General features: G+C 44.0%; 5 protein-coding genes across 8 annotated transcripts; 4 read left to right on the top strand and 1 right to left on the bottom strand.

Annotated features, from left to right (window-relative positions):
- Positions 1–36: 36 nt before the first annotated feature.
- On the top strand, positions 37–839 carry LOC6563801 (cytochrome c oxidase assembly protein COX20, mitochondrial). Its single transcript, XM_001990150.2, has 3 exons — positions 37–160; positions 225–412; positions 484–839. Exons 1-3 carry the CDS (start codon positions 131–133, stop codon positions 596–598), a joined length of 333 nt encoding a protein of 110 aa, XP_001990186.1. The 5' UTR covers positions 37–130; the 3' UTR covers positions 599–839.
- A 522-nt stretch (positions 840–1,361) lies between these two features.
- On the top strand, positions 1,362–7,944 carry LOC6563390 (xanthine dehydrogenase). The gene is made up of 5 exons (XM_001990149.3): positions 1,362–1,596; positions 3,368–5,965; positions 6,098–7,243; positions 7,576–7,743; positions 7,804–7,944. Exons 1-5 carry the CDS (start codon positions 1,540–1,542, stop codon positions 7,852–7,854), a joined length of 4,020 nt encoding a protein of 1,339 aa, XP_001990185.1. The 5' UTR covers positions 1,362–1,539; the 3' UTR covers positions 7,855–7,944.
- Position 7,945: 1 nt separating this feature from the next.
- On the bottom strand, positions 7,946–9,538 carry LOC6563389 (serine protease snake). Of its 4 annotated transcripts, none has more exons than XM_032737436.2 (4): positions 9,359–9,538; positions 8,894–9,295; positions 8,586–8,835; positions 7,946–8,531 (listed from the first exon to the last, which is right to left on the bottom strand). In XM_032737436.2, the coding sequence occupies exons 1-4, from the start codon at positions 9,426–9,428 to the stop codon at positions 7,946–7,948; spliced, it is 1,308 nt and encodes a 435-aa protein (XP_032593327.1). In that variant the 5' UTR covers positions 9,429–9,538. The 4 variants fall into 4 exon arrangements, with proteins under 4 accessions (XP_032593327.1, XP_032593326.1, XP_043071011.1 ...); XM_032737435.2 differs by having other exon boundaries at positions 8,894–9,298; positions 9,359–9,446; XM_043215076.1 differs by having other exon boundaries at positions 8,894–9,305; positions 9,408–9,444.
- Positions 9,539–9,655: 117 nt separating this feature from the next.
- Positions 9,656–10,113, top strand: LOC6563388 (small lysine-rich protein 1). The gene is made up of 2 exons (XM_001990147.2): positions 9,656–9,871; positions 9,928–10,113. Exons 1-2 carry the CDS (start codon positions 9,671–9,673, stop codon positions 9,994–9,996), a joined length of 270 nt encoding a protein of 89 aa, XP_001990183.1. The 5' UTR covers positions 9,656–9,670; the 3' UTR covers positions 9,997–10,113.
- A 72-nt stretch (positions 10,114–10,185) lies between these two features.
- On the top strand, positions 10,186–13,356 carry LOC6563387 (heat shock 70 kDa protein cognate 2). The gene is made up of 2 exons (XM_001990146.3): positions 10,186–10,552; positions 11,394–13,356. The coding sequence occupies exons 1-2, from the start codon at positions 10,379–10,381 to the stop codon at positions 13,119–13,121; spliced, it is 1,902 nt and encodes a 633-aa protein (XP_001990182.1). The 5' UTR covers positions 10,186–10,378; the 3' UTR covers positions 13,122–13,356.
- Positions 13,357–14,297: the final 941 nt, after the last annotated feature.

The following is a 14,297-nucleotide window of genomic DNA, read 5'->3' on the forward strand; positions in this document are numbered from 1 at the left end:
ACATACATTATTAGATATTTTACTTTGACGCAATATGACAACACTGGAAATAATCAGCTGTTTGCAACGCGCAAGTAGAAATTCTGCTGTTGAAAAGATTTAAATTAACAAAAAACTTAGCAAAACAGCCATGGCGGATGATGCAGAAGAACCGGCCAAGGTAATAATAATACCACATTTTACAAATTGTAATTGTTCTAATTTGGTTGCATAATTTCCTGCAGAGCTTTGTCATATTTGGGCGCGATGTTTCTCAGATTCCATGCTTTCGTAACAGTTTTCTTTATGGCATAAGCGGCGGGATAGGCGTCGGTGTGTTGGCGTTCCTAGGCTCCTCCCGCCCACATCTCTCCACACATATCGGCTTTGGTTCGTTTTTCTGTGGGACGATTGTCTACTGGATGGCCTGCAGGTAAGTGTTTATATAAATTGCTAGAGATGCAGTGCAACAAAGTATTGTTTTCTTTTTTTAATAATGTTCAGATATCATTGGTCAACGCGACGTTTTGAGCAACAGCAACTGCAAGAGGCAATGCGTCGCCAGGCGTTGTATGAGGGCACAAAAGTTGAACGCGAATTGGATCTAAAGTCTGCGTAGCACTCTTCTGAAATCTAGATAAATGCATAGGTCATTGAACTGTGCAAATAATGAGATGCTTAGTAGCTATTCAAATAATCAGCACAGTATATAATATGAACATATGTAAAAATATGCAAAATTTGATAAGATTAACGTTTTAGATGTATGTATTTGTATATGCCAAATGTACTTGACACCTTTATTTTAATGCTTAAGATCAATATTATGAACTACAACACCTTGCTCTATATATACTAAATTTACACGTGTTTTTTCTGATATTAGCGATAAGCAAAAACTGTTGCCACTTTGAATGACAGTGTCAATAATATAATCATGTATATATGTGCATATAATATATATAATTAAATTAGTGCCTAAGAATTAAACAATGTGTGTAAAAATGTATACAAAAACTGTTCAAGTATGAACATGTGTTGCTCTGGGTATCAGCTAGCGGGCTCATGCAGCACACTCAAGGATAGGTACCTGAGGCCGGGTCACGCTATTCTTAGAATATCCCAAAAGATAGCGAGGGATGAAATTACATATTTTATTATTATATATTATATTATTTATACAAAAACATTACTTGAAAGCACATGCCGTCATTTTAACTGATATCTTACTACCTTAATCACTTTTAAGTGAGGTACCCCTGCCGAGCTGGCCAAATCAACAGATGCCAGCACTACTTTATGTTTATGATGTGCTATATAATCCTAGAAGTGCCGACGTTCGACTCTGTAATCTCAAAATTTTTGCGCCCCAACGTCAGAACGATTTCGTTACTTGGTCGAGCCGGTCGTGCATTGAAAGTCGAAGCTGGTCGGTCTACGCACAACACACAACTTGTTTTGTTTAAGTGATAACACAGATACATATATATGTATATATATATAAACATATACATTTCAGAGAATAGCAGGTTACATTTTTAAAAGAATATTGTGTTTAATATGTCAACGACGGCGGCTAAAACTTCGGTTTTGGTGTTTTTTGTTAATGGAAAAAAGGTAAAGTTGTTGTCAAGAGTGGGGAATTTACAGTTTATAAATAGACTTTTTCGATTATGCAAATGCAATTGGCACAAACAAAATTTAATATAATTAAAACAACTTTTTTTATATCGAAACTTGTTATTGCTTCTTGATTGCTTTATTTGCCAGTTAGGTTGAATAAACGAAGCTTCTCATTCAATTGACTGAAATTAACGTCACACAATTTAAAATTGAGTAAATTTGCGTTGCTGATAACAATTGACCCATAACATTGGGTCATGGTTAATTGGTAGAGCAACGTCACAGATTATCAAAATGTTTTTAAGTTTCCTTGAAATATATCTGCAATTGTTTTTGCTTTGATAAAGATATGATTTGATTAATAATATAACTTTCGTTAGTTCGCTGATACTTTGATTGCACAATTTAAGCCGTTATTAGCCTGTAGTAGTCAGTGTTAGATTATTTTTATGAGGACTCTTACAAACATGGCAAAGTGATAACAAAAATAAGCAAATAAATACAATGTTTGAATAGGACTGCCGCTAATTTCCTTTATCTGTTTACTTAGTGCAAACATATATATGTATATATTTGTATATATGCAAGGCATATTGTACTGCAGCCATTATACGCAATCTCGAGCAGAATTACAATCAACTTGGTTGAGTTGTTTTTCGAGTAAAACGCCTGATAATAGCAGATAGCACATTATAAACGGCGAGGGATGGAAAACAGGTTGAGAGCAGAAAAACGATTGAACTTTGTTGACCCAATTTCGCGCAAAATGCAATTTAAAATTTCAAACAGTTGCCAAGAATAAAAAAAAATAAATAAATACTCACTTAATACGCATTTCTCAGTTTTTTTGCAAACAGAGGAAAACCGGTTTTATGTGCTTTTAGTATTCTCACAATTAAAATAAATATTTTGTAAGCTTGCCAATCCATTGACCTGTTGTTTGAATACCCTTATCTTTAAAAAAAAAACAACATTTAATATAAAATATAGGTGATGAAATCTCGCAACTCTCTATCTTATCAGCCAATATATATATATAAATAAACATATTATTTTACTTAGCAATAAGAGTCGTCTACGGAAAGTGCATTGATTGCAATTGAAATAACCAGCTTTAAAATTCATTTTCATTTAATGACTCGCTGCATTGTTGTTTATTTTTAAACCCTGAATCCATTGTAACGAGAAGGAAGCAGTTTTGTTTCCGTAAATCATATATATTCTTAATCAGGCAAGTCGACTCGATATAGCCATGTTCGTCTGTTTGAACCCGAGGATCTCAGAGACTATAAGATACTTCAAATTTAAAATTGAAGTTCTCGTATACCCCACGAAGAACAAAGTTTGCTTCATTTTATCGATAGAGGCTTTTTATTATTAACATGCAACTGGACTCATTGAGATAATTTCAGTCAGCAGCCGCAAGCATTTTCTGTATATTTTTACTTAGTTTTATTTTACAATTCAGTGTGTTTTCCTATGCTTGCGAACAGAAATAAAGCACTTCAAGATCTGCTTACATTTAAGTGTTCGTTGCTCACTCGACTTCAATATTCTTACTTGTTAAACATCAAATAATTGAAGTTGTAAAATTTAGATTTATCATCAAAAATGCGTTGAAAAACGATAAGATGGAAATATGCTTTTAGGCAGAATGAAGTTAAAATGCCCGTTATACATTTTCGTCCGACTTTATTGTACCCTCTTCATGCGTATAAAATGCATATAAAAAAAATAATAAAACTTTTTTATTAATTATCTGCAGGTGATCGACTCGAATCCTGATCCCGAATGTACACTGCTCACCTATCTGCGTGAGAAGTTGCGGCTGTGTGGCACAAAGCTTGGCTGCGGCGAGGGAGGATGCGGCGCCTGTACAGTGATGATTTCGCGATTGGACCGTCGGAGCAACAGGATTAGTCACTTGGCCGTGAATGCATGCCTGACGCCAGTGTGTGCAATGCACGGATGTGCAGTGACCACTGTGGAGGGCATTGGGAACACGAAAACTCGACTGCATCCGGCCCAGGAGCGTTTGGCGAAGGCACATGGATCGCAGTGTGGCTTCTGTACGCCGGGCATAGTGATGTCGATGTATGCACTGTTGCGCAATGCAGCACAGCCATCGATGCGAGATCTGGAGGTGGCATTCCAGGGTAATCTGTGCCGCTGCACCGGCTATCGACCCATCCTCGAGGGCTACAAGACATTCACGAAGGAGTTTGCCTGCGGCATGGGTGACAAGTGTTGTCGCGTAAATGGCAAAGGTTGTGAAAACGGTTCCGAATCCCAAACGGATGACACGCTCTTCGAACGCAGTGAGTTCCAACCCTTCGATCCCAGCCAGGAGCCGATCTTTCCGCCAGAACTGCAGCTGACCACTGCATATGATGAGGAGAACCTGATCTTTCGCTCGGATCGTGTGGCCTGGCATCGACCAACGAGTCTGGAGGGGCTGCTACAGTTGAAATCTGAGCATCCAAGCGCCAAGCTAATTGTGGGTAACACCGAGGTGGGCGTGGAGGTGAAATTTAAGCACTTCCTCTATCCGGTGCTCATCAATCCCATTAAAGTGCCCGAGCTGCTGGAAGTGCACGAATCCGAGGAGAGCATTTATTTCGGTGCCGCCGTCAGCTTGATGGACATCGATGCATATCTGCGCAAGCGGATCGAGGAGCTGCCCGAGACGCAGACGCGCTTCTTCCAGTGCGCCGTGGACATGCTGCACTACTTTGCCGGCAAACAGATCCGCAATGTCGCATGCCTCGGCGGGAATATCATGACCGGCAGCCCCATCTCCGATATGAACCCTGTACTGACGGCGGCAGGTGCTCGCTTAGAGGTGGCCAGTCAGGCTGATGGTAGGCGTTCGGTTAACATGGGCACTGGCTTCTTTACCGGCTATCGTCGCAATGTTATACAGGCCCATGAAGTCCTCCTCGGCATACATTTCCAGAAAACGACGCCCGATCAGCATGTGGTGGCCTTTAAGCAGGCGCGTCGTCGGGACGATGACATTGCCATTGTGAATGCTGCTGTGAATGTCAGCTTTGTGCACGGCACCAATGTGGTGCAGTGCATCCACATGGCGTTTGGTGGCATGGCACCCACAACGGTTTTGGCGCCGCGCACCTCGGAGGCGATGGTAGGACGCAAATGGAATCAGGAGCTGGTTGAGGACGTGGCGGAACAACTGTGCGATGAACTGCCCTTGGCTGCCTCTGCGCCCGGTGGCATGATTGCCTATCGACGCGCCCTGGTCGTCAGCCTGTTCTTCAAATCCTACCTGGCCATCAGTCGGAAACTGTGCGATGCTGGCATCATGCCGCCGGATGCTGTGCCCGCCGTGGAGCGCAGTGGCGCCGATTCCTTCCACACGCCCATTCTGCGCAGCGCCCAGCTGTTTGAGCGTGTGTCCACGGATCAGGCCAGTCACGATCCAATTGGTAAACCTAAAGTGCATGTCGCTGCCCTTAAGCAAACAACTGGTGAAGCCATCTACACGGACGACATTCCTCGCATGGATGGTGAGCTGTATTTGGGACTGGTGATGAGCACCAAGGCACGCGCTAAGATTACCAAGCTAGATGCCAGCGAGGCACTGGCCATGGATGGCGTGCATGCCTTCTTCAGTGCCAAGGATCTAACCGAGCACGAGAACGAGGTGGGACCGGTGTTCCACGATGAGTACGTCTTTGCCAACGGCGAGGTGCATTGCTATGGCCAGATCATTGGCGCCATAGTCGCTGATAATCAAACGCTGGCCCAACGCGCCGCTCGCATGGTCCGCGTGGAGTACGAGGAACTGCAGCCGGTGATTGTGACCATCGAGCAGGCCATCGAGCACAAATCGTATTTTCCCAACTATCCGTGCCATGTGATCAAGGGCGATGTGGAGCAGGCCTTTGCCGAGGCGGATCACATCCATGTGGGTAGCTGTCGCATGGGTGGCCAGGAGCATTTCTATTTGGAGACCAATGCCGCGGTGTGTGTGCCCCGCGACAGCGATGAACTGGAAATGTTCTGCTCCACCCAGCATCCGACAGAGGTGCAGAAGCTGATATCGCATGTCGTAAATCTGCCCGCCCACCGCGTCGTCTGTCGCGCCAAGCGCCTGGGTGGCGGTTTTGGTGGCAAGGAGTCGCGCGCCATTATGGTGGCTCTGCCCGTTGCCTTGGCTGCCTCTCGCCTACGACGTCCCGTTCGCTGCATGCTGGATCGTGACGAGGATATGCTCACAAGTGGCACAAGGCATCCATTTTTATTCAAGTACAAGCTGGGCTTCACCAAAGAGGGCCTCATCACCGCCTGCGATATTGAGTGCTACAATAATGCCGGCTGGTCGATGGATCTATCCTTTTCGGTAATTGTATATGAACAATATTTAAAATATTATTTAAAATATTATTAGTCCTTATACTGAATAACAGATTTCGAAGCAGATTACGCTTTACTCCGCCCTGGACAAAGTACTAAATATAATTGTATATTTTAGGTCTTGGATCGTGCCATGTATCACTTTGAGAACTGCTATCGCATTCCCAATGTGCGTGTGACTGGTTGGGTGTGCAAAACGAATCTGGCATCGAATACAGCCTTTCGAGGATTTGGTGGCCCGCAAGGCATGTTCGCTGGCGAGCACATCATTCGGGATGTGGCCCGCATTGCTGGTCGCGATGTGCTCGATGTGATGAAACTGAACTTTTATAAGAACGGCGACTTCACACACTACAATCAGCAGCTGGAACGGTTCCCCATTGAGCGCTGCTTCGCGGATTGCTTGAAGCAGTCACGCTACCATGAGAAGCGTGCAGAGATCGCTCGCTTCAATCGGGAGCATCGCTGGCGGAAGCGTGGCATTGCTCTGGTCCCCACCAAATTTGGCATTGCCTTTGGGGTCTTGCATCTGAATCAGGCTGGTGCCCTGATCATCATCTATGGTGATGGATCGGTGCTGTTGTCGCATGGTGGCGTTGAAATTGGCCAAGGATTGAACACGAAGATGATTCAGTGTGCTGCACGAGCGTTGGGCATACCCATTGAGCTCATACACATCTCGGAGACGTCCACGGACAAGGTGCCCAATACATCGCCCACGGCGGCCAGTGCGAGCTCGGATCTTAACGGAATGGCCGTGCTGGATGCCTGCGAAAAGATCAACAAGCGACTGGCGCACATCAAGGAGGAGTTGCCCAAGGGCACCTGGCAGGAGTGGATCAGTAAGGCATATTTCACTCGCGTCAGTTTGTCGGCAACCGGTTTCTATGCTCTTCCAAACATTGGCTATCATCCCGAGACGAATCCCAATGCACTCACCTACAGCTACTATACAAATGGAGTTGGTGCTTCGGTGGTGGAGATTGATTGCCTGACGGGCGATCATCAGGTGCTCAGCACGGACATTGTCATGGACGTTGGGTCCAGCATCAATCCGGCCATTGACATTGGCCAGATTGAAGGCGCCTTTATGCAAGGCTACGGCCTGTTTACGCTCGAGGAACTCATGTACTCTCCACAGGGCATACTCTATTCCCGTGGACCGGGCATGTATAAGCTGCCTGGATTTGCTGATATACCCGGCGAGTTCAACGTCAGTCTCTTGACCGGCGCACCCAATCCACGCGCGGTTTATTCATCAAAGGTACGTGAAGAATTCTAATTAGCTAATTTACTACAAAGTATGAAAATTATCAGTTTTATGTTTTATTTTTAATGAAATTGGATGATATTGTAACCATTTTTATTAAGGAATTTATCTCTGACTCAAAAATATTTGTGTATGGCTTAATGCAAATGGAAACACTGGAAATGGTATTCGTCTAATGTAAAACTATTTAATTTCTGTAAAATATATTATTTGAGCGGCCATTGAATATTTAAATATGTCAATTAAAATTATAAATATTCTTTAAGTCTTAATGTAATCTTAAAATCTAGTCAAGTTTATTATTAAAAATTGTCTTCTCGTTTCAGGCCGTTGGCGAACCTCCGCTTTTCATAGGTTGCTCGGCATTTTTTGCTATTAAGGAAGCCATTGCAGCCGCTCGCTTGGATCAGAATTTGAGCGCTGATTTTAATCTGGAAGCGCCGGCAACCTCGGCACGCATACGCATGGCTTGTCAGGATAAATTTACACAGCTGGTTTGTTGCACATCCTCCCCAGCACTTTGTCAATCATGTTAACCGGATTCTCCATTTCAGCTAAAAATGCCAGAGGCGGGCACCTATACGCCTTGGAATGTGGTGCCATAGGATCTGACAAATCACAATAAACTTATTCATAAATATAGTAATAAATTCCTGTACCTATTGATTAGTAGTTACATACATATACAACTTAAATCTAATGCTTTTTAAATACAATCTTCTCAACCCAATCCAAGTAATTGAAGAGCTTAGTATAGACACCGGGGGCATTGGGCGCCGCACAGAATTTGCCAAATGATGTTATGCCCACAACGAAGGCGACGCAATTGTTTTCGGGCAACACCGCATGCAACGGTCCGCCGGAGTCGCCCTGACACGTATCCTTCCCACCAGGCAGATAGCCTGCACAGAACTGTGAATCAATGATACCATTTGGCATACGACGTTCCTTGCGATAGATCTGCTTGCAACGCTGCTGCTTTATCATATCGAGTTCGACCTGGCGCAATGTGTTCGACTTGGCGCCCAGGAATTCGGTGCGTCCCCAGCCCGTGGCCACCACAGATCTGATATGCAAATCGGATATTTGCCACAAGCATGCTGGGCGCACACGATCCGACAGCTGGGCACGCTTGGTCAGCTTAAGTAGCGCTATATCGTGGTAGTAGGAGGACGACCGATACTTGGGATGCAGTATAATCATAAGTATTTTAATGTCCTGCTGCCAGGGACTGCTGACATTGAGCTCCTGGGCACCCAATCGCACCATGTCAGGTGGTTTACTGCAAATGATTTAAACGTCATACAATTGAGTTTTACTGGGCCTTGTCACTCACCTACCCGATGTGGCGCAATGGGCCGCTGTCAGCACGTAAAGCTCACTGATCAGCGTGCCGCCGCAGCCCCATTTGATATCGCCGTCGCTCTGTGTCCAACCCAGAGCTGTCATGTGCGGGAATAGAGAGTGACGCGTGGGCGTGCCACCCACAATAAGTGGCACACTGGGCACACACTGTTTGCCCGAGAAGCTGCGTCCGGTGTCGCCCAGGCGCAGTCCCCGCGCTGCGCTATTATACTCCTGGCATTCTGAGGAATAAATTGGCATTACAAAACAACAATGAACTCGAGCGTGTACTCCACTTACTGGTGGCACTGATACGCTGCGTATGGACATGCTTGTCTGCCAGTGGGCAACAGATAACCGGCACATTATTGCGATACATGCAGATGTCAATGCGGGTGCCATGCACCCGATACTCGCGTATGACATGCAGACACTGATACGCCAGGATGCAGTAGCCGCTGCGCCCATCGAAGCTGCGCCGGCAAAAGGCGCCCTCCACCAGCAACGGCTGAGTTGGCGCTGCAGTTCGCAGCTCGTCATCGTTGTCGAATTTAAGATAGCTCTCTTCCAGATCGTTGTGGTCCACTGCTCCTTCTGCTCCGCCCACTCCATCAACTTCGTCGGCAGATGCCTCCTGTGGCCATGGCTTGGCAAACGTATACTTTGTGGTTTGGTAATTAACTATCTCAAAGGCATCGAGCGCTGCTAAAAACTGAAAATATTAAAAAACGGGCTATTGAGTATTTTAATATTCTATTTATGCACCATTTAGCGCCTGCATTTGTAGCAGTAAACACATCCATTGCAGACTGACGGTTGTTGACAAAATTAGCATTTCTGCATTTGTCTGTGCTTTGGCTTTGTTTTTCACGCATTTGTACTTGGCGAGATTAATTAATAATATTAAAAGTCAGCTGCGCATCGAAAGCTGAGCAACAAAACGATAGTTTTTAAATACCTTAGCACGACTCACGCTCAAACCAAATTCCAATTGGAATTAGGCAGCGCGGGGGTTGCCAGGCAGCCCAGTTATTAAATCGATGGGGCAGCTTTGTTAATCGGTCTTTCCATTTTTAAATGGGCGGCAAGAGTAAAAAGAAACGAAATAGCAAAGATTCCACATCCAGCAACGCTGGCAGTGGCGAAGGCGATGATAAGAAAAAGAAGGAAGGCGCCGGTGGCAGCAAGAAAAAGGCTGGCGTTGGCAAGTCCATTGGCTGTGATATATTCAATGATGCAGCCATGGATAATGCCTACTATGTGTGTCACAATGTGCAGGTCGGTCTCTAAAGAGAATCTCTGATTTACGATAAACACCAATTATACACTTGCAGGACGTACTGAAGTCTCGTGGATTTCCTTGGCCAGATGGGCAAAAGAAGAAGAAGAAGGGAAAGCGTTGAGCAAAAACCAGTACTTTATTCACAAATATCTCCCAAATGCATTGTATATTAGAGTATCCAAATTTGATTGAAAACCCAGTCATAATTTTCAGACCAAATACAACTTCTCAAAGCAAACAGTTTCTAGAACAAGCGTCAAAATCTCCACAAACAGAAAACAAAATCAAAATTTTCGGCGTGTGAAAATCACAACAAAAAAGTGGCAAAAAATAAATACACTCGTTTTGTAGAGAAACGCCAAAAATCGGCGAAAAGATTGCAACATAAAAATCAGAGCGTCAGGCGGTCGCACGATTTAGTTAGTCACCGACAGCAGCGGCAAGCGAATCGCTCAGAATTGAGGCAGCACTCGGAATTGGAATAGTTGTGGAATAGTATAAACATGGCTAAGACAGCGGCAATTGGCATCGATCTGGGCACCACGTTCTCCTGCGTGGGCGTTTGGCAGAACAATAAAGTGGAGATCATAGCCAACGATCAGGGAAATCGTACAACGCCCTCCTATGTGGCCTTCAATGACACCGAGCGACTAATTGGCGATGCCGCCAAGAATCAGGTAAGTCAGCCAGCGGTTGCACTTGACATTTAGCCACTCAAATTGGCCAAATATGAGCATACATCAAGTATAAAATATTGCACATATGTATGCACATAAATGGATTAACTTACATATGTACAAATGACGGCATCCATGAATCATTAAATTGAACCACATTCAAACAGACATATAAATAAAAAGATGTATATCTTTGTTTATGTACCGAATTATTTATAAGTATGTTTTCATCTGTATCTAAAATTAAATGAAGAAAAAGCCAACTTCGGCATACCGAAGATTATATAGGCCTGCAGTATGGACTCCACCTGGTCATATTTTAAGTATATTTACTAACTAGAAATAGTCAAAAAGTGCATCAAAAAACATATGGACAGATGAACATATCTGCTTATCTGCTTGGCCTTTCATGCTGATCAAGAATATATATGAACTTTATGGGAATGAAGATGACTTTTCAATCCGTTGCACATATTACGAGAAAATTTTTTAAAATTCTGGAGGGGCACAAGCACAAAGCACACAATATTGTCTGCTAAGTGGCATTATAATTCGATGATTCTAAAAAGTTTTTGGTTTTCAAAAAGATTAATATCCATAAAAAGAGATGTTCCACAAAACTATTTACTCCTTTATCTATGTGGGAAAAAGTATTGCAAATAAATTCAAATTTATATATTCATATTATATATTTATGGAAATATTTTTAGGCATTCCTGCAAATATATTTTCCACATTGAAATCAATTGGAATTTATTGGAACAACCCCAACAGTTGGCCACTTAAAAATAGCATTTATTTTGTTTGCTGACTAATTTTCTGTATATGTATTTATGATCAGGTTGCGATGAATGCCAAGAATACGGTATTCGATGCGAAACGTTTAATTGGACGCAAGTACGATGACCGGAAGATACAGGAAGACCTAAAGCACTGGCCTTTCAAGGTTATCAGCGATGCTGGCAAGCCGAAAATTGAGGTTGAGTTCAAAGGCGAACGCAAGCGCTTTGCACCCGAGGAGATCAGCTCGATGGTGTTAACCAAGATGCGTGAGATCGCCGAGACTTATCTGGGTACAAAGGTAAAGGATGCGGTGATTACGGTGCCCGCCTATTTCAACGACTCACAGCGTCAAGCGACCAAAGATGCTGGCTCCATAGCTGGCCTGAATGTGCTGCGTATCATCAATGAGCCGACGGCTGCCGCTTTAGCCTATGGCCTGGACAAGAATCTCAAAGGGGAGCGTAATGTGTTGATTTTTGATTTAGGCGGTGGCACCTTTGATGTCTCCATACTGACCATCGATGAGGGTTCATTGTTTGAGGTCAAGGCGACGGCTGGCGATACCCATCTGGGTGGCGAAGACTTTGACAATCGTCTAGTCAATCACTTTGTGGAGGAGTTCAAGCGCAAGCACAAGAGCAATATAGCCAGCAATGTTCGAGCTCTGCGACGCCTGCGCACGGCTTGTGAGCGGGCCAAGCGGACGTTGTCCTCCAGCACTGAGGCGTCCTTGGAGATTGATGCACTGCACGAGGGCATTGATTTCTATTCAAAGATATCGCGTGCCCGCTTCGAGGAACTGAACATGGATCTGTTCCGCTCGACGCTGGAGCCGGTGGAGCGTGCCTTGAACGATGCCAAAATGGACACAAAGGCCATACACGATGTGGTCCTGGTCGGTGGCTCCACTCGCATACCGAAGATACAGCGCCTGCTGCAGGACTTCTTTGGCGGCAAGCAATTGAACTTATCCATCAATCCGGACGAGGCGGTGGCCTATGGTGCTGCCGTTCAAGCAGCCATTCTCACCGGCGTCGGCAGCTCGCAGATTCAGGATCTATTGCTGGTGGATGTCACGCCACTTTCGCTGGGCATTGAGACTGCTGGCGGCGTGATGACCAAGCTGGTGGAGCGCAATGCTCGTATTCCGTGCAAACAGCAGCAGACGTTCACCACGTACAGCGACAATCAGAATGCGGTCACCATTCAAGTGTACGAGGGTGAGCGGGCCATGACCAAGGATAACAATCTGCTGGGCACTTTCAATCTGACTGGGATACCGCCAGCGCCACGTGGTGTGCCCAAAATCGATGTGAGCTTTGATTTGAACGCTGATGGCATTTTGAATGTGGGCGCCAAGGATAACAGCACCGGCAAATCGGAGAAGATCACCATAACAAATGACAAGGGTCGACTCTCCAAGGCCGAGATCGATCGCATGCTGTCCGAGGCGGAGAAGTACAAGGACGAGGATGATCGTCAGCGCGATCGTGTGCAAGCCAGGAACACACTGGAGGCCTACATATATGGCTGCAAACAGGCCGTGGAGGAATCGCCCGCTGGCGTCCTCAGCGACTCCGACAAGTCTACGGTGCGTGATAAGTGCAGCGAGGAGACCAAATGGCTGGACGGTAATTCGCTGGCCGAGAAGGAGGAATACGAGCATCATCTTAAGGATTGCCAGGGCGTCTGCGCACCCATCATGTCCAAGCTGCATGGCCAGTCATCGAAAGCCGGCAAACAGACGGGCAGCGGATCCGGACCCACCGTCGAGGAGGTTGACTAATTCGACACTGAATATTTTAGTATTCGGAACTTATGCACATTAACATTATAAAACACCATAAAATCACTCGGCTCGAAAAAGAAATTCCCTGTTCTTATATAACACATATCATATTCGTTCCTAAAAAGATATAAAAATTAAAAGAAAAGAATCATTTTCTTTCATAGGAAATGTTATTTTGGAAAATATAATGGTCAATTCTCACAAAATGTATTTCAATAAATAATTAACAAATTTTTGGTTGATTTTCTCTTCAATATGGATCGAAATTTTAAACTCTCCTAACATATCAATTACATATCCGAGGATCAAACTAAATGATCGAGTAATACAATTTTAGATGGAACAACTATTTTCAGGCAAGTTCCAAAAATAAATGCAATTTGATTTATAAATGTATTGAAATAATACTCAATTATGTTGGATTTTGAATCGATTTTTCATTTTATTAAATAATAAAGAAATAATTTTAAAAAGTTCTTATTTATATTTAAGCAAATTGCGTTTTGGGTGATTCATTAAAATATTAAAATATTCAATGGAAATTTATACGGGCTTAACGAATTTTTATATAACATTTGGATATAACATGTACATATATATAACATATAATTAATTAGATTGCACTTACGATTTTTTAGAGGAGGGTCCTACTAATTTACATTCCAGGTTTGGTAACTTTCGATCTTAAATTACAGGAGTGGGCGTGGTCCAAAAACGGTTTTTTAAGTGTGTTACTACCAATATACCATTCAAGTTTTGTGACTAGCTTACGAAGTTCCCGGGACGGCTAGTGAGGATATTATCAGAAAGCTACCTCCCAAGTTCGGTGACTCTATCTTTAAGAGTGTGGAAGATATGCGGTTTTATCGATTTACACCTTCAGAAATAACACTTTTGGCGATTATGGGCGGTGCTGTGGGCATGGCTTTTATCGGTTACCCGTAAAAAACCCAAAAACTGCGGAAGGCAGAGCCATTTAAAATTTGTATAGGAGGGGGCTTGGGGCGGCGGAGATGGACGCCCAGCTCTTCTTTAAGAGACATCGCCAACAAACAAAACAAATCAAAACTACAAACAACATTTAGAATTGATCGTTGCTTCTCCTATCATAGACATGGTGCCCCATATGCATATATACATACACATGTATATAAATATTTAGTCTGAATTTGC

The sequence above is a fragment of the Drosophila grimshawi genome, unplaced genomic scaffold, assembly GCF_018153295.1.
Source record: "Drosophila grimshawi isolate 15287-2541.00 unplaced genomic scaffold, ASM1815329v1 contig_311, whole genome shotgun sequence".
NCBI lineage: Eukaryota > Metazoa > Arthropoda > Insecta > Diptera > Drosophilidae > Drosophila > Drosophila grimshawi.